The sequence below is a fragment of the Prorops nasuta genome, unplaced genomic scaffold (genome assembly GCF_024137725.1).
Source record: "Prorops nasuta isolate Cenicafe-Biocafe unplaced genomic scaffold, Cenicafe_Pnas_1.2 PNAS00004, whole genome shotgun sequence".
Taxonomy (NCBI): domain Eukaryota; kingdom Metazoa; phylum Arthropoda; class Insecta; order Hymenoptera; family Bethylidae; genus Prorops; species Prorops nasuta.
The window spans coordinates 789,660-807,375 of NW_027116801.1; the positions used below are offsets into that span (position 1 = coordinate 789,660).

General features: G+C 33.2%; 3 protein-coding genes across 6 annotated transcripts; 1 reads left to right on the forward strand and 2 right to left on the reverse strand.

Annotated features, from left to right (window-relative positions):
- Positions 1-72: 72 nt before the first annotated feature.
- Positions 73-5,040, reverse strand: adp (adipose). The gene is made up of 14 exons (XM_066726471.1): positions 4,781-5,040; positions 4,455-4,576; positions 4,254-4,384; positions 4,057-4,168; positions 3,594-3,974; positions 3,386-3,524; positions 2,904-3,080; positions 2,670-2,779; positions 1,504-1,631; positions 1,341-1,421; positions 1,007-1,149; positions 781-922; positions 507-699; positions 73-380 (listed from the first exon to the last, which is right to left on the reverse strand). The coding sequence occupies exons 2-14, from the start codon at positions 4,518-4,520 to the stop codon at positions 177-179; spliced, it is 2,007 nt and encodes a 668-aa protein (XP_066582568.1). The 5' UTR covers positions 4,521-4,576; positions 4,781-5,040; the 3' UTR covers positions 73-176.
- An 841-nt stretch (positions 5,041-5,881) lies between these two features.
- Positions 5,882-7,232, forward strand: LOC136772309 (uncharacterized). Its single transcript, XM_066725199.1, has 4 exons — positions 5,882-6,186; positions 6,280-6,446; positions 6,589-6,981; positions 7,090-7,232. The coding sequence occupies exons 1-4, from the start codon at positions 5,882-5,884 to the stop codon at positions 7,230-7,232; spliced, it is 1,008 nt and encodes a 335-aa protein (XP_066581296.1).
- Positions 7,233-7,308: 76 nt separating this feature from the next.
- LOC136772896 (uncharacterized) lies at positions 7,309-9,539 on the reverse strand. Of its 4 annotated transcripts, none has more exons than XR_010822521.1 (3): positions 9,029-9,539; positions 7,854-8,267; positions 7,309-7,633 (listed from the first exon to the last, which is right to left on the reverse strand). XR_010822521.1 is itself a non-coding variant. In XM_066726140.1 (3 exons), the coding sequence occupies exons 2-3, from the start codon at positions 8,241-8,243 to the stop codon at positions 7,497-7,499; spliced, it is 537 nt and encodes a 178-aa protein (XP_066582237.1). In that variant the 5' UTR covers positions 8,244-8,267; positions 9,029-9,539; the 3' UTR covers positions 7,309-7,496. The 4 variants fall into 4 exon arrangements, 3 of the variants coding, with proteins under 3 accessions (XP_066582237.1, XP_066582238.1, XP_066582239.1); XM_066726140.1 differs by having other exon boundaries at positions 7,844-8,267; XM_066726141.1 differs by lacking the exon at positions 9,029-9,539 and adding an exon at positions 8,372-8,480 and having other exon boundaries at positions 7,844-8,267.
- Positions 9,540-17,716: the final 8,177 nt, after the last annotated feature.

A 17,716-nucleotide genomic window follows, 5' to 3' on the forward strand; every position in this document is an offset into this window, starting at 1 on the left:
TGCAAATTTGTAATATTTACATTGGCAAAAATGCAACATGAAAACATCTCAAAGAAAAAGTGAGACACTAAATTAATCGAACAAGAGGTATTTATATTACAATAACAAAATTTAATAAAGTTGTAATAACCTTACCGAATATATTTTTCCCAATAAAATTAAATAATTTATGTAGCTTAGCTTTGTCTACAAAAGGGCGGTATTGCTGCTTGGTCTTGACTATCGTCACCGTTTTCTTGAGCACCATCCGTTTGTTGAACAGGAAATCTATAGCCCATGTTTAAAAGCATTAATTCAAACGGATCGCTATTCATACGGATTTGATTAGCAGATGCAGCTTTTTCCAAATCTTGTACTTCTCTCTCGTTAATGCTTCCATCCTAATGAAAAAAAAATCATCAACTGTAATATTATCAGATTTCACACTTTAAAAATGACGACGTTTTCAATTATTATAATTTTTAAACATAATTAGAGCCGTGATATTTATAAAAAGAAAATCCTACTTCAGGGCGTGGACTCCAAAGTCGAATAACAGGATCAATTCCGCTAGTGGCCAATAAGCACGTATATGGATGCGGCTGAAGACAGTTGACTATTCGGTCGTCACCATGAAGTATTCGTAAGATATTGGTAGTATTCCTATCCCAAATGAAAAAAGATCCATCATCTGATCCTGCTACAATGTATTGACCAGTGCTATAAACAAAAATTGATTTCGTATAAAGTTTCAATTATCGACAATAATAATATTTTCAAAATTGCATCTGATTTACTTACTTCCCGAAAAAATTGGCTTCCTTTATATCTGTAGTGGTATTGCAATGTCCGCAAAAGCGCAATTTATAATCGATTGCATTATTTCTCCATTCTTGCTCGTATTGCGATATTATAAATGTGAGAGGATTGGTTGGTGTCGATTCTGTTAAAATTACAAAAAAAATTTAGATTGATGATATACACAAACTTTTGCATTGCTATTAAGAACAAATGTTTGAATATGAACCATATTTTACAACTCCGTTTATGTCTTTTTTCAGGGCCTTAAAGGTAGAATATGACGCGTATTCTGGAAACTTTTGTTGAAAACGCCTCATCACCTTTTGTGCTTCAACCGGTCTATTTATAGTGAGAAGGCACCGTGCTAATCTATTAAATAAAATTAACATGCAAATTATTACATATAATCAGAAATGGTAATTATAGCAATTATTTTCCTTTCACTAAATATTTCAGTTTAACACGATTCGGATATGTACAGTTGAAGTTAAATAAACTGTACTTAGACGGGTCGCTTTGCTTAGAATTTTGGTAAAAGGAAAACTACTATTAACATTTACCTAAAATGAGCTTTAACGTGTTCAGGGTCGAGAAGTAATGTTTCTTGACAATCACGCAATGCTGCATAAGTATCGCCATCCCTAATAAAAACAATGTCATTTTAAATTGACTTAACCATAACCAATCTTATGATTCACGCATAAAATTTATTAATTGACGTACCAATTACGTTTCATATAAGTTGCAGCTCTGTTAGCCAAAAGCACGGCTGCTGTTGGACAGTAGCTGAGAGCTTTATTATACAAAGTAATAGCAAGTGAATAATTTCCACCATCAAAATTTGCATTAGCCTGAAAACACAAAAAAAAACTATCATTACAAAAATAGATAAAATTTAACCTGATTTTGCCTTATCTGTTAATTAATCATTTACTGGTTCTTCATAAGTTGATTCCTGTTGGAGAAACCTAGATAATCTAGAAGGATCGATTCTGAAAAGAAAACTTATCAAATTTTTAAATATTGTTAATCTGAGTTACATAACAATATGGTTAAGATAATATTCCGCATAAATTGTTATAGAACTTGGTAAATATATTCACAATATTAAATATATTGATAAATTATTTTTAGGCATAATAAAATTCATATAAAAAATTTAATAGCCTTTTTCTATGTTGTTAATATTTTTTATGCTACACAAAAATCGATTTAGATATAAATTCTTTACATCAATAGCTTGCACGAATAACTAATTACATTAGTAGATGTGAACGATATTAAAAATCGTGCAGAATAATTTTTTGTAGTTGCCATAATAGGCAACAAAAAACTAATTAATTTTTTAGTATCATTGTTATTTACCGACTTATATAACACTGTTTGTAACCAAAGCATATCGTTATGTGATTAGATAAATATTAATAATACCTAACAGAATTCATCATTTTTTTACTGTTTATTTTATCTACAAGAAATTATTCTATACCATTTTTAATATTGCTCATTTTTAATGAGTTATAAAAAAAATTTGGATGCTATCAATCTAATAAATTTTTACTTAAACCGATTTGGATTAACTTGAAAACTATTAGCAATATGAAAAAAATTATTAAATATTTTTCTCCTTATTATCACATCTACAAAAAACTCTCCAAATATTTTTAATATTATCTAAAACTTACTAAACAATATAACAATTTATACAACCTCTCTTGGTTTAAAGATAATTTTACGTAACGCGATAAATGCTGACAGTATGGACAAATTTTATAAGAATTTTCTTCTTAAAATCGGCCCCTCTATGTAAGGTTTTCGAGTTAAAATCAACTTATGAAACATTCTGTATATATTATATTTTTCTCATCTACCTTTAAAGCTAAACTTACTTGTCGTTTTATTTCTTCAACATGAGGGGGCAGTGTTTTTATCCCTTTGTTAGCTGTTGGCTCCTCTGTATTTTCATCATCACTGTCACCAAAATCATCTACCGTTTGTTCTGAACACCAGCAACGTCATTATTATGATATTATTAAAGTATTATTTTAAAATGAGTTGTTTTAATAGTAATAATACTGTATAATTATTTATTAACTATAAAAAAAATTAATTAAATATAACACCTGATTCTGTTGTAGACCAAGGGACAAAAAATGTTTTTGCCTGCCTAGTATCATTGATATCAAACAAGTAAATTTGTTCACCACCAATATTAACAAGTAGTTCATTCCCATCAGCGTTAAAAGTTAAATACGTCGCATTTAGGCTTCTGTCATTACGATTTCGGCAGCAAAGATGTCCTAGTCAATTGTTAAAATTTATATTTGTTTATTCAAGTTCTTGTTTAACCCTTTAATGTTTTTTGTTTCATATGCAACACCTATTTCTTAGTGGCTTCTTTACATCCCTACTTCACTTTCAAGATTTCTTTGTATACATCTTTTTTTCAATATATTAAAGCCAGATAATAAAACAATATAAGAGATAATTTTTAAAGTAAAATTAAAATATAAAAACTTACTAAGAAAAATATATAGTATAAAATGGCACAGTAAAGGGTTAAATTAACAAATATATCAAGCAAACTTTATTCATAAAAACGAACCAGCGATAAAATACTGTGCACAGCCTAATGGTACATTATCCTCTGGATCACCCTTGCCAATTCTGTCTTCTACCATTTGCTGTATTTGATTTCTTGTCAATGCATTTAGCTCTTCATCAGACATTATGAAGACTGGATTCTGCTTACAGATAAGTAAACTTCAGACTATTTGTTACTCATTATTAAACATAAGTACCAGAAGACTTACCTGAGAAAGTTTAATCATTCTACGATCAAACATCCTAATATAAGCATCATTAGCCCCAATAGCAATTAATTCAGGTCGTTTTGGGTTTACAGCTATGCACTTTGCTTCTGCCTTTCCCATATGATTATTTAAATTTACTAAAATACCATTTCGTCTACTTTTGCAAACATGAGGTGTTCGAAGATCATATTCAAATATTAATCCATCTTCCCCTGATGTCCAAAACATTGACTGAACTGATGGTGCTGTTCCAATACGTTTTACACGACCAGAATGACAAATACATGATAACATAGGCTCAGTTAGGGTAAGAGAATGCACATGCACTCTACAATCTGCTGCACCTGTTACTACTATACTATCATTTGATTTTGGCATGAACTAAATAAAAACATAATTATAAGTGTTTACAATTTTCTGTCACCTCTCCATAAATCATATATATTAATAATAATTATATCACCTTAACAGAAAAAATATTTCCATCGTGACCTGATTGAAGAACTAACTTTTTTTCATAACGAAATGGATCCCATAATATAACATTCATATCATCAGATGCCGAAGCTAGTGTTCTTTGAAATTTATGATAAAACAATATTTAAGCTTCTTTTGAGTTTAAGATCATTACATACTGTATAACTATAAGAAATAACTTACTGTCCAGTTTCGTTCCATTCTAAACAATTGACACATCCAGCATGTCCATTTAATTCCTTTTCCAATCCTAATCTTGATATGAGATTTTCAGTAACATGAAGCTTTTTAAAAACTGTAAGTGCTGCAGACTCCTATACAAATTTTAAAATAAATTTCACAAAATTCAATGAATAATAATGTTCATAAAATTTATAATCTTACTTGTATTTCTCGCTGTCTAACTAAATCAATTAGGCCGCCATGATTTTCCCTTATATTGGGAAACATATTTATGTTTCTTGCATCAATTTTTATATTTACAGGCTCAATATAATTGAGCTACTCTGTACGAATGTAAATAAATTATTAACTTTCCAATAAGGAAAATAACCTCTATAGCATAAGTAAAAATCTATCATTCACAAATATTATGGGTTTTGAATAAAGATATTAACCATTTTACATGTAAATATAATGAAAATTTCACTTATTCTACCAACAAGTCATTAAAATGTTTGATCTGTTTTTAATACTACTAAATTAAATACCTTATTGGATGGAGATCCTATAAGAATAATTTTTGTTTTAAAGTTTATAGATGTAAACAAATTTTAGCAATTTTAAGGATAGAACTCTATAATATTTTAATTATGTTAAATATTAATTATAGAAATTCATTTTTGTATTTTCAACTTCTTTAAATAATAGAGAATACTTAAAAATTAAAAGTTTACTAATGAACTTTTTTGCCATTCCTACACCACCATCATCATAACAATAATAACAAGATTTACCACTTTACCAGTCTGCAATGTCTGCATAGTAGTGCATACTCGTTAAGTATGGCAGTGTGGAGGGGAGAAAGTGTGTGTAGTGGGGTCAACATTTCATATAGGGTTTGTTCTTTTTCATTGCACTATCGAACTGGTGCAATTAGTTGAAATAAGACTAACATTTGTGTTTTCTCGCTCTAACTTATTGTACTAGTGCAGTAATACAGCGAAAAAGAACAGACCTATAAACTGGGTTTTGCTCTAGTTGAGTTCGGCTTTAAACTCTTTTGGCTCCGACGAAGGTTTCCCTAGAATTCCCTATAAGCTTGGTCTAGTGTTTCTGTGTCCAGACCGAGCGAAAAGAGCTTCTAGGGAAACCTAATAGTGGCATGTGTATTTCTTTTCGCCATTTTATTGCCGCCAGATTTCAAGAAGAGGAAAACCAGTATCAAATGTTAAAACATTGAAGATTTTTAAGTAATTTATACATACAAGTAAGCACTAATTTGCTATTAATCAACATTGTGAATGCAATATTTTAACAGTAATATAATTTTTGCTTTCTCTCATAGGTTTATATCAAGAAATTACCTTTGCCCAAATAGCAAATTTAAAGAGAAAGGCTTTTGCAAGGTATAAACCACATGGAATTTGATCATGAATAAAAGCTTCTTCCGTATTTGATTATAATAGGTGGTCCTTGCGCGTTAACATCCAATTATACTTCCGACATTATAAAGTATATAAAAAATAATAATGTACTGCAATTGATTTTAAAATATTAATTATATCAAAATTCTCTTAAAATATTTTATAATAAATGTATTGTTTTAGATTACATTCAATAGATTGCTATATATTTAAAAATTTAAAGAAATGGAAAATATGTATCACTTTCTTCCTGTGGCAGTGTCATCAAACTTTTATGATTCGTCATCTTCGGATGAGGAACAATCAATTCCAAAAATTGATAATTATTCAGAGTTAACCGTACCAAGAATGGCAGATAAACAATTCCAGGCTCATTTCAGAATGTCGAAGTCTGTATTTGAAATATTAATAAATATGGCAGGAGGAATTAATCAAAGAAATCCTGTGTCTACCAGTGGTTTTCCTGAAATTAATTTGCAAAAGGAATTCCTAATAACGATTTGGTATCTAGCCAATTTAGAGTCAATGAGGTAAAAGTTTTAGAATAATATAATTTATATGTTATTCTATTCGAAGTAAAATAGTATTTGTTCAATTCTTGTTTATCTTTTTTAATAATTTAGGTCTGTATCAGAAAGATTTGGGATCGCTAAATCTACGTGTTGGAACGTACTGTATAGGACTTGCAACATTCTTGATATCATTAACAGAAATTATGGAATTATAAAATGGCCTAATGAAGATCGACAATTACAAATAGCACAAGGCTTTTCAAGAAACAGTTTTGTTGGTAAATGATGCTATTTTAAAATAATAATTTGTCTTATTATATGCACATAATTAAATGTAGCGTTTAATAACATGAATAATATATGGATTTATTAATCAAAGTTTTCCTAATAAAGTGATTTTCGTTTATGTTTTAATTTTAGATGTTATTGGCTGCATAGACGGAACTCACATAAAGATCAAACGACCAAAATACAATAGTAATTCCTATGTTAACAGGAAAGGTTACCATTCGCTGTTGCTACAAGCGATTTGTGATCATAAAATGCTTTTTATAGACGTATATGCTGGAGAAGCAGGATCTTTACATGATTATACTTTGTATAAAAGATCTGAAATTTATAAACAAATCAGAAATAGAGAATCTAATTTTTTTAGAGGCAGTTATATACTGGGAGATTTAGCTTATAAATTATCCACAAATCTTATTGTAGGATTTAAGGATAATGGTCATTTATCAAACAGGCAAAAGCTTTTCAATAACATATTAAGCAAAATACGAGTAAAAATTGAAAATGCTTTTGGTCTCTTGAAATGTAGGTTTCGACGACTTATATATCTTGAAACCAAACGTCTCGATCTCTCAGTTCTTCTTATTGCATCCAGTTGTATATTACACAATATCTGTATTTTAAATCGAGAAGATCTTGAAGCATTAGATTTTCTTGAACAGAATGAAATATTACAATTAAACAATGAACTTGATAGCGATGAAGAAGAAGATATTGATATAGATGAAAGAAATATGGCTATTACAAAAAGAAACGAAATAATAGAAGGTTTATAATCTGCCAACAAGAACCACGGAACGTATTTTTAAAAGCAAATATATTTTCGACGCTATAATTGTGTATTAAATGTTTTTCTTTTTTCGAATCTGTAGTAAATGAACTTAAACATATTTATGGATATTAAACATTAGATGACTATACTATTTAAACTATCAAAGAATCAACTTTTTTAATATAGACTTATAATATATATTGAAATCTTTTGGTTTAACAAGTTATATATATGTATGCAGGAGATGTAAACATAAAATATCTAAAAATTACATTTTCTCAACCATTTTTGCAAATAGTTGATTGAATTTGTCCATTCTGTCCATCTTCTCTTGGTGTCGTCTTTCTTTGTCACACATCTTCGTCTTTTTTTTAACTGGCTCTTCACTTTGTTCATTCAAATTATCTGAAAATAAATTTGATTACTAACATTTATGAATTTACCTGCTAGTGTTTTTTGGTTTACATAAAAAATATATATTAAGGGTAAAACTAACCAAGCCAAGTTAATCTATCTTAGTGTTAAAATGATATAGTTCATGTGACAAGAACTATGACACTTTAACGCTGTGAGTTAACTTAACTTGGCTTAATCGGATACACCTTAATAGTTTACCTCTATTTACTTTTAGTCCACTACTGCTACTATATGAAGCAACAGGTACTATTTCAGGTTTCGTTTGCATAAAATCATTCAACAAATTGTAATACTCCCAGAACCTTCTTTTTGCTCCAGACGTTTGATTGTTATTTTTTATTGTTTTATATGTTTTTAATAAACCTTTCCACTTTATTTCCACTGTTTTGGCATTTATATTTTCACCAATTTCTCTGAACTGCTTTTCAATCTTTTTATATACTAATATTTTTGTTCCGTTACTATACTCTTCATCCAGTTCCTTCATAGCATTAATTAAAAATAAAATATTATCCTTAGACCAAGTTTTTGTACCATTTGTATCACAGATGTTTTCACTTCCATCGTTGAAAAGACTTTCTACTGTATTAATCTCCATTTTGGTCCAAAATTAGATTACCTGCTATAAAAATGAGAGCAAATAAAAAATTATATAAATTTGTTAACATTGAGTTTGACCGTTAATTATATATGATACATTAATATTTGCTTTCGCGTATAAATTACTTAAAAATCTTCAATGTTTTAACATTTGAAACTAGTTTTCCTCTGCTTGAAATCTGGCGGCAATAAAATGGCGAAAAGAAATACACATGCCACTATTAGGTTTCCCTAGAAGCTCTTTTCGCTCGGTCTGGACACAGAAACACTAGACCAAGCTTATAGGGAATTCTAGGGAAACCTTCGTCGGAGCCAAAAGAGTTTAAAGCCGAACTCAACTTCTGTTATTAACTGGTATGTACATACATATGTAGTAATAAAACTCTATAAGATGTGTAACGTAGATTAAAAACGTTTTAGGCTCGATTCCACAAGACTTGTTTAAACTGGATTAAGTTAATTATGCTATATTCTATGAGACATAAAAAATAGCAAAATTAACTTAATCCAGTTTAAACAAGGCTTGTGGAACCGGACCGGGCCTTAGTATACTACATACACACTGGTAGTTAATAAATGGAACGCAACTGTGTAGAGACCGTGCACACCAACACAATGATAGCGAAGTGTCAATGTATAACTGTACACGTATAAATAAATTACACTCAAAAACTGCGAAAATTGACAGATAGTTTGCGCTGATAGTATGCATATACACCAATATACATTCTTATCTCACTGTCATTGTGTTGGTGTGCACGGTCTCTGACGTCTCTTATGTACAATGTACACGCCAGGTATGGCTTTCCCATAATTTTTCGATGCTTTTAGGAATCGCATTAAAAAGACCAGCGCTTTTACTTCGCGCACCTAACTCACTCGCTTGCTTCGTTCGTATGTATATACCCAGGTAGCAAAATTGGCTCAAATGACGTAAAAATGACTGGATTTCTGGTCATAATGACGTCATCTCGACCAATCTTGCTACTGGGGTACTACAACTATAAATTGAATCGTGTGTGCTTTCAGCTATAGTGTATAGTAATCATTTTCCATGTTAAATTACAGAGTGAAGCTAGCTGAACCACAAACGATTTAATTTTCCACTGATTTCCCACTGTGCACTAAATACACCATAGGAAATTGATTCGGCGACCTTTCAGTTAACTTCACTTCGTACTTTCTCTACGAATTTCAAAGACGGCGATCAATTTTCCACAGTGTCTATACACTATTAAAAAAACTTATAAAAAACTTCGTCTGAGCTCGGTAAATTTCGTTATACACGTCAGATGTAAGCGGGAACTATAAATAGTATAAATGCAGACATTTGTTTAACAGAACATCATTTATTATAACATGCAGATGTTTTAAAATATTTATTAACTACATTTTTTATTGTAAATTAATTGCAAAACAGCATATATAATGACGATATTCATTTATAAAAGAATTATTTTTAAACGGCACTACGCGACACGAATTTTTTAAATGTCACTACACGGCGTGGAATTTTTAAACGCGCATTCATTTTAGAATAAGATCATCTAATGTATAACAAATATTATTTTATTAAACTGTAGTGAGTTCATTTTATAGTTCATTTAACTTCAAAATAAAATGATGAGAATTATGGGTTAAGAGAGTCCTTGAGTCTTCTACTTTCAATCGTGCAAGCACTAAACACGCACACGCGTGTGCTGCACACTGACAATTTTACGAGTTTTCTAATTATTACACTTCTTTTACAAATGAAAGCTTTTATTTTCATCACATACAGTATTCCATTAAATTATTGTATTATATAAAATCAATAATAATGAATGAAAATTTACTTAAAATTAATTAAACTCTAACAAAATAATTTATTTTAATTAAATTTATATAGATTTATTAAAGAGCGGTAAAATTTTATTACCATAATAATAAAATAGCACGTAATTGATGAAAATAAAATACTACATTATTTTTAATCGCGACTAATGCGAAATAAATGTCAGTGATTATAAAAAGAAACAGCGCGATTTACTGACAACTCATACGCGGAAATTTGATAGATAAACTGAAACTCGCGCTTCAAAAAAATACCATCCGGGACAGGTACTACTCGTTAAGATTCTTTTTCACTGGCTTTTAAAACGCTAAATTTGCCATATGATATAAAATTGTTAACATTGCAATGTATTAGCATAAGTATTTTCGAAAAAATGGTCAATCCGTACTTGGCAAAATAATCATTTTAAAAGTTGGTGAAAGAGATCCTACTCATACCGATAGCAGTCGCAACTGATTTGCGGAATATCTCAAATTGCAACCAATCAGGTGCGATTGCTAATTAACCCGCCCACAATAAGCGATACCTGTTCCGCATAGCCCTCTCGCGTAGCGGGTACATCAACTCAGTTATCAATTATCCGCGTACCGGTCGTCAGTGGATCCCGCGTTGTGGTTTTTCGTAACCACTGAGTACTGACATTTAGTTTAAATTAGTCGCGATTAAAAATAATTTAATGTTTTATTTTCATCACATATGAGCTATTTATTTTATAATATTAATAAAATTGTGCCGCGTTTTATAAAATTTAAATAAATTTAATTAGCTTTTATTATTTTTATACAAACAATTTAAATTTATTTAAGATTTTATTAATTATTATTAATTTCTAAATAAATTTAAAATTCTGGTTAAAATTTTTTAATAGTGTTGTGCAATTATAAGTATTCGGCATTGGTGACAATAAATTGTTTAAAAATTAAACTTAACTTTTCTGTATAATTTCCGCATATTTAATTATGTCAAGAGGGAAATTTAAGTAATGCAGTTGGGATATTTTAATAGAATATATAGTAATGAATGCAGTGTGTGATGAAAATAAAAGCTTTTATCTGTGTGTAATTCGCGTAATAAATAGAAAATTTGTGCCTACAGTCAGTGCGGAGCGTGTCTATTGTGTATGTGTGTGTGAGTGCTGCAGCGAATAAAGACAGAAGCCTCAAAGACTGTTAAAGCCTGCCAGTTTTACTTTATTTATATTAAAGTTAAATAAATTAAAATTAACTCTATAAAAATACATGCAATAATTTATTTCTGTTACGGTTAGCGACTTCACTAAAGAGTGAGAGAGCGCGTTTAAAAATTTCACGTCGAGGAGTGTCGTTTGAAAAATCCGAGTCTCGTAGTGTCAGTCGATAAGTGCTCGTCGTGGAGTGCGGTTTTCCAGAGTAGTATACCTTAAAATAAAACTCGCGCCACGAAATACCGTTTGTAAAATCCTAGTTTCGTAGTGTCATTCGATAAGTGCCCGTCGCGGAATGCGGTTGTCCCGCGTATTTTACGTTGAAATAAAAATCGCGCCGAGCAGTGCTGTTTAAAAAATCCGATTTTCGTAGTGTCAGTCGATAATTGTTCGTCGCGGGGTGCTGTTGTCCCGCGTAGTATACGTTGAAGTAAAATTCGCGTCGCGCATACCGTTTGTAAAATCCTAGTTTCGTAGTGTCATTCGATAAGTGCTCGTCGCGGATTGCTGTTGTCCCGCGTATTATACGTTGAAATAAAAATCGCGCCGAGCAGTGCCGTTTGAAAAATCCGAGTTTCGAAGTGTCAGTCGATAAGTGTTCGTCGCGGATTGCGGTTGTCCCGCGTATTATACGTTGAAATAAAAATCGCGCAGAGCAGTGCGGTTTGAAAAATCCGAGTTTCGAAGTGTCAGTCGATAAGTGTTCGTCGCGGAATGCGGTTGTCCCGCGTATTATACGTTGAAATAAAATTCGCGCCCAGCAGTGCCGTTTGAAAAATCCTAGTTTCGTAGTGTCATTCGATAAGTGTTCGTCGCGGAATGCGGTTGTCCCGCGTATTATACGTTGAAATAAAATTCGCGTCGCGCAGTGCCGTTTAAAAAATCCGAGTTTCGAAGTGTCAGTCGATAATTGTTCGTCGCGGAGTGCGGTGTCCCGCGTAGTATATGTTGAAATAAAATTCGCGTCGCGCGCGCAGTACCGTTTGAAAAATCCGAGTTTCGAAGTGTCAATCGATTAGTGTTCGTCGAGCAGTGCGGTTGTCCCGCGTAGTATACGTTGAAATAAAATTCGCGTCGCGCAGTGCCGTTTAAAAAATCCGAGTTTCGAAGTGTCAGTCGATAATTGTTCGTCGCGGGGTGCGGTTGTCCCGCGTATTATACGTTGAAATAAAATTCGCGTCGCGCATACCGTTCGTAAAATCCTAGTTTCGTAGTGTCAGTCGATAAGTGCTCGTCGCGGAATGCGGTTGTCCCGAGTAATATACGTTAAAATAAAATTCTCCTCGCGCAGTGCCGTTTGAAAAATCCGAGTTTCGAAGTGTCAATCGATTAGTGTTCGTCGCGCAGTGCGGTTCTCTCGCATAGTGTTCGTTAAAAAGAAATCGCGTAGCACACTGCTACTTTAAAAATCCGAGTCTGTAGTGTCGGTCGTGAACTGCTCGTCGCGTAATGCGGTTGTCCCGGTAGTGTACGTTAAAAAGAAATCGCGTAGCGCACTGCTACTTTAAAAATCCAAGTCTCGAAGTGTCAGTTGTGAAGTGCTCGTCGCGTAGTGCGGTTCTCTCGCGTAGTCTACGTTTAAAAGAAATCGCGTAGCGCATTGCTACTTTAAAAATCCGAGTCTGTAGTGTCAGTCGTGAGCTGCTCGTCGCGTAGTGCGGTTGTCCCGGTAGTGTACGTTAAAAAGAAATCGCATCGCGTAGTGCCTTTTGAATAATCCGAGTCTCGTAGTGTCAGTCGTGAAGGGCTCGTCGCGTAGTGCGGTTGTCGCGAGAAGTGTACCTTAAAAAGAATTCGCGCAGTGCCGATTAAAAATCATTATTTCGCGAGTGCATAACGTCAGCGTCCTCATCTCCATCGCCATCAACATCACCATTCCCATCTTCGGTATTATCGCAGAATATGTATGAATTATGGCTGGGAATTCGCTTAATGAGTGAGTCGCACGGGTTAAACCGTGGAATTTTTTTTTATTAACTAAAGAATGACCAAAAACCTATCAGTAGGTTACAGTTGGCCATTCTTCGGTTAAAATCATTTCTTGTTTTGTTTTTAATGTTTTTCAGATACTCCGTATCGTCTATTTCTTTTTTGCGCGTATTTTCTGTTTTTCATTAGGTTTAGATTGGCGTTATATGTAGGCTCTTTAGCTTTGTGAATTAGATAGTCATTATAGTTTTCGGTATTAGGTAGGGTATCATTTTCAGGTTTCTTAATTCCTTTTAAAATAAAGGGAATCACCTCAACTTCATTTTCCACGGAGATTCTATCTTCCCACATGTCCAGTTTAACTAATAAAGGCACATCTTAATTGAATTAACGTTCACTCTCTCGAGAGAAAGATGCATCTCAATTAATCACTAGAATCAAATACCATTTCCCCTTTTTTTTATAATCGTATGTTTTTGGTAGAATCTTCGTATTAAATACCATTTTTGCCAGTTCTTGAAATTCCAAATTATAAAATGAAATATGGAAATATTTTTTTTGAAAAACCTTCCATATTTCAGGTTAAATACTCGTTTTTTCAAATTTTATTAACATTTCTTATTTTCAGGTGGAGTGGAAGAGGACTATTCCTAGTGGCAAAACTTCCAATATCGATATATATTCGATATGGAATTCATACCAACCCTGTACCCTTTTCTCCATCAGTTGGAGAAAGACAAACCATTATTTGGAATCAAACCGTCATCAGAGGAGGACGTACTGACAAATTTCCTAATTATTTTTCTACTTTTCATACTTGCTTAATTTTTTTAAGTTTTAAGAGGGACAAGTATAGGGCAAGGCTGTCAACGAGTAAGGCTTAATTACCTGTCCGTTTACTTAAGTCCACATTAATTTAAATAATTTCAATGATAGGCAAATTTACTTTTATTACTTTCATTCATTGTTAATTCAAGTACAGGTGTTTATTGAGAAGTGGACTCTCGAGTGTCAACTGGCTCGGGCTGATCCTCCTTCAACGACTATAAACCCTTACTTACTTTGTCCTTGTGGACTCTCGACGTTGGCTCATTAAGTTCACCTAATAGGGGTCCATCTTTATTGATGTGTAAATCGTTTCCTCGACGTAGTAGTTCTTCGTGTGACAACTCGGATCCACACCAAGGGACAAAGAAAGTAAGGGTAATTAGTCACTGAGGAGAGTATCAGTCATGATCTGGTTGACCTTTGTGTGAATTAACATTCACGCTCGAGAGGAGGAAGCTTTTCAATTAACCGCTGGAAAGAAGTAACAATTTCTTTAGCTTCTGTTTTCATTCACTTTCTGTAGCATGCTTTATTAATTTATATTTTTGTCTGTCCTTGAAATTCCTAATTAGAATCTGAAATGTGGGAATATTTTCCTTGAAAATCCTTCCACATTTCGGGTTGAATTCTCGTTTTTTTTCCAAATTTATTCTAATTTTTTTGTTTGTTTCAGGTCGAGCGCTAGAGGACCATGGTTAGTGACCCCGTATCCAATAACGATATATAAACCCTATAACGACTCGACACCTTTCATGCGGTCATTTCCACCCTAGGTTGGACTGAGTCAAACCATCATTCGAAATCGAGCCGTCGTTGGAGGAAGACGTACAGGCAAATACATTCTTTTCTTATTTCTCATATTTGTTTAATTTATTTTATGTTTTAGGAAGGACTCTTATAGAACAAGGCTACCAAGGTGTAGGAAGTAAACACTCTCCGTTTACTTAAGTCTACATTTATTTAAATAATTTCAAGGATAGGCAAATTTACTTTTATTACTTTCATTCATAGTTAATTCAAGTACAGGTGTTTATTGAGAAGTGGACTCTCGAGTGTCAACTGGCTCGGGCTGATCCTCCTTCAGCGACTATCAACCCTTACTTACTTTGTCCTTGTGGACTCTCGACGTTGGCTCATTAAGTTCACCTAATAGGGGTCCATCTTTATTGATGTGTAAATCGTTTCCTCGACGTAGTAGTTCTTCGTGTGACAACTCGGATCCACACCAAAGGACAAAGAATGTAAGGGTAATTAGTCACTGAGGAGAGTATCAGTCATGATCTGGTTGACCATTGTGTGAATTAACATTCACGCTCGAGAGGTGGAAGCTTTTCAATTAACAGCTAGAAAGAAGTAACAATTTAGTTAGTTTCTCTATTCATTCACTTTTTGTAGCATGCTTTATTAATTTATATCTTTGTCTGTCTTTGAAATTCCTAATTAGAATCTGAAATGTGGAAATATTTTCTTTGAAAATCCTTCCACATTTCGGGTTGAATACTCGTTTTTTCAAGTATATTTTTGTTTTCTTTTTGTTTCAGTTGGATCGGGAGAGGACCATTGGTAGTGACCACATTGTCGATTGTCGGCATAAATCCAACACGAACCGACACCAATCATGCGCCATTGCCACCCTGGGTTGGAGTGAGTCAAACCATCATTCGGAATCGAGCCGTCGTTGGAGGAAGACGTACAGGCAAATACATTCATTTCTTATTTCTCATACTTGTTTAATTTATTTTATGTTTTAGGAAGGACTCTTATAGAACAAGGCTACCAAGGAGTAGGAAGTAAACACTCTCCGTTTACTTAAGTCCACATTTATTTAAATAATTTCAAGGATAGGCAAATTTACTTTTATTACTTTCATTCATTGTTAATTCAAGTACAGGTGTTTATTGAGAAGTGGACTCTCGAGTGTCAACTGGCTCGGGCTGATCCTCCTTCAGCGAATATCAACCCTTACTTACTTTGTCCTTGTGGACTCTCGACGTTGGCTCATTAAGTTCACCTAATAGGGGTCCATCTTTATTGATGTGTAAATCGTTTCCTCGACGTAGTAGTTCTTCGTGTGACAACTCGGATCCACACCAAGGGACAAAGAATGTAAGGGTAATTAGTCACTGAGGAGAGTATCAGTCATGATCTGGTTGACCATTGTGTGAATTAACATTCACGCTCGAGAGGAGGAAGCTTTTCAATTAACAGCTAGAAAGAAGTAACAATTTAGTTAGTTTCTCTATTCATTCACTTTTTGTAGCATGCTTTATTAATTTATATCTTTGTCTGTCTTTGAAATTCCTAATTAGAATCTGAAATGTGGAAATATTTTCTTTGAAAATCCTTCCACATTTCGGGTTGAATACTCGTTTTTTCAAGTATATTTTTGTTTTCTTTTTGTTTCAGTTGGATCGGGAGAGGACCATTGGTAGTGACCACATTGTCGATTGTCGGCATAAATCCAACACGAACCGACACCAATCATGCGCCATTGCCACCCTGGGTTGGAGTGAGTCAAACCATCATTCGGAATCGAGCCGTCGTTGGAGGAAGACGTACAGGCAAATACATTCGTTTCTTATTTCTCATACTTGTTTAATTTATTTTATGTTTTAGGAAGGACTCTTATAGAACAAGGCTACCAAGGAGTAGGAAGTAAACACTCTCCGTTTACTTAAGTCCACATTTATTTAAATAATTTCAAGGATAGGCAAATTTACTTTTATTACTTTCATTCATTGTTAATTCAAGTACAGGTGTTTATTGAGAAGTGGACTCTCGAGTGTCAACTGGCTCGGGCTGATCCTCCTTCAACGACTATCAACCCTTACTTACTTTGTCCTTGTGGACTCTCGACGTTGGCTCATTAAGTTCACCTAATAGGGGTCCATCTTTATTGATGTGTAAATCGTTTCCTCGACGTAGTAGTTCTTCGTGTGACAACTCGGATCCACACCAAGGGACAAAGAATGTAAGGGTAATTAGTCACTGAGGAGAGTATCGGTCATGATCTGGTTGACCTTTGTGTGAATTAACATTCACGCTCGAGAGGAGGAAGCTTTTCAATTAACAGCTAGAAAGAAGTAACAATTTAGTTAGTTTCTCTATTCATTCACTTTTTGTAGCATGCTTTATTAATTTATATCTTTGTCTGTCTTTGAAATTCCTAATTAGAATCTGAAATGTGGAAATATTTTCTTTGAAAATCCTTCCACATTTCGGGTTTAATACTCGTTTTTTCAAGTATATTTTTGTTTTCTTTTTGTTTCAGGTGTGGCGGCGCCGCCTCCCTCCCCGACGGTGTGCCACCTTGTCGTGGTGGGGGGGCTCACTTCTACAAGATCCCTTCCGATTAGTAAATGATTCGAATTAATTTTCTGATCTTTGGGAATCTTGTAGAAGTGCCAAGAGCACACCAGACCTTAACGGGAATCCGTATACCGACATTACAGGGCGAAAACTATTTCGCATGCAACGTCGTCATTTGTTGACGGATTGTAAAGTTATTACAGGTTTTTGGAAATGCCAGAAGCTTATCTACTAAGTTACGTTAGGAAAATTAACAAAAAATGAAAAAAAATTTTTTGTATAAATAAATATATTAACATTATTGAGAAACAACAATTAAATCGCAAAATCCCCCAACGTACTTTACTAGATAATGTTCATACGTTTCCAAAAAGTCCACAAAAATGCA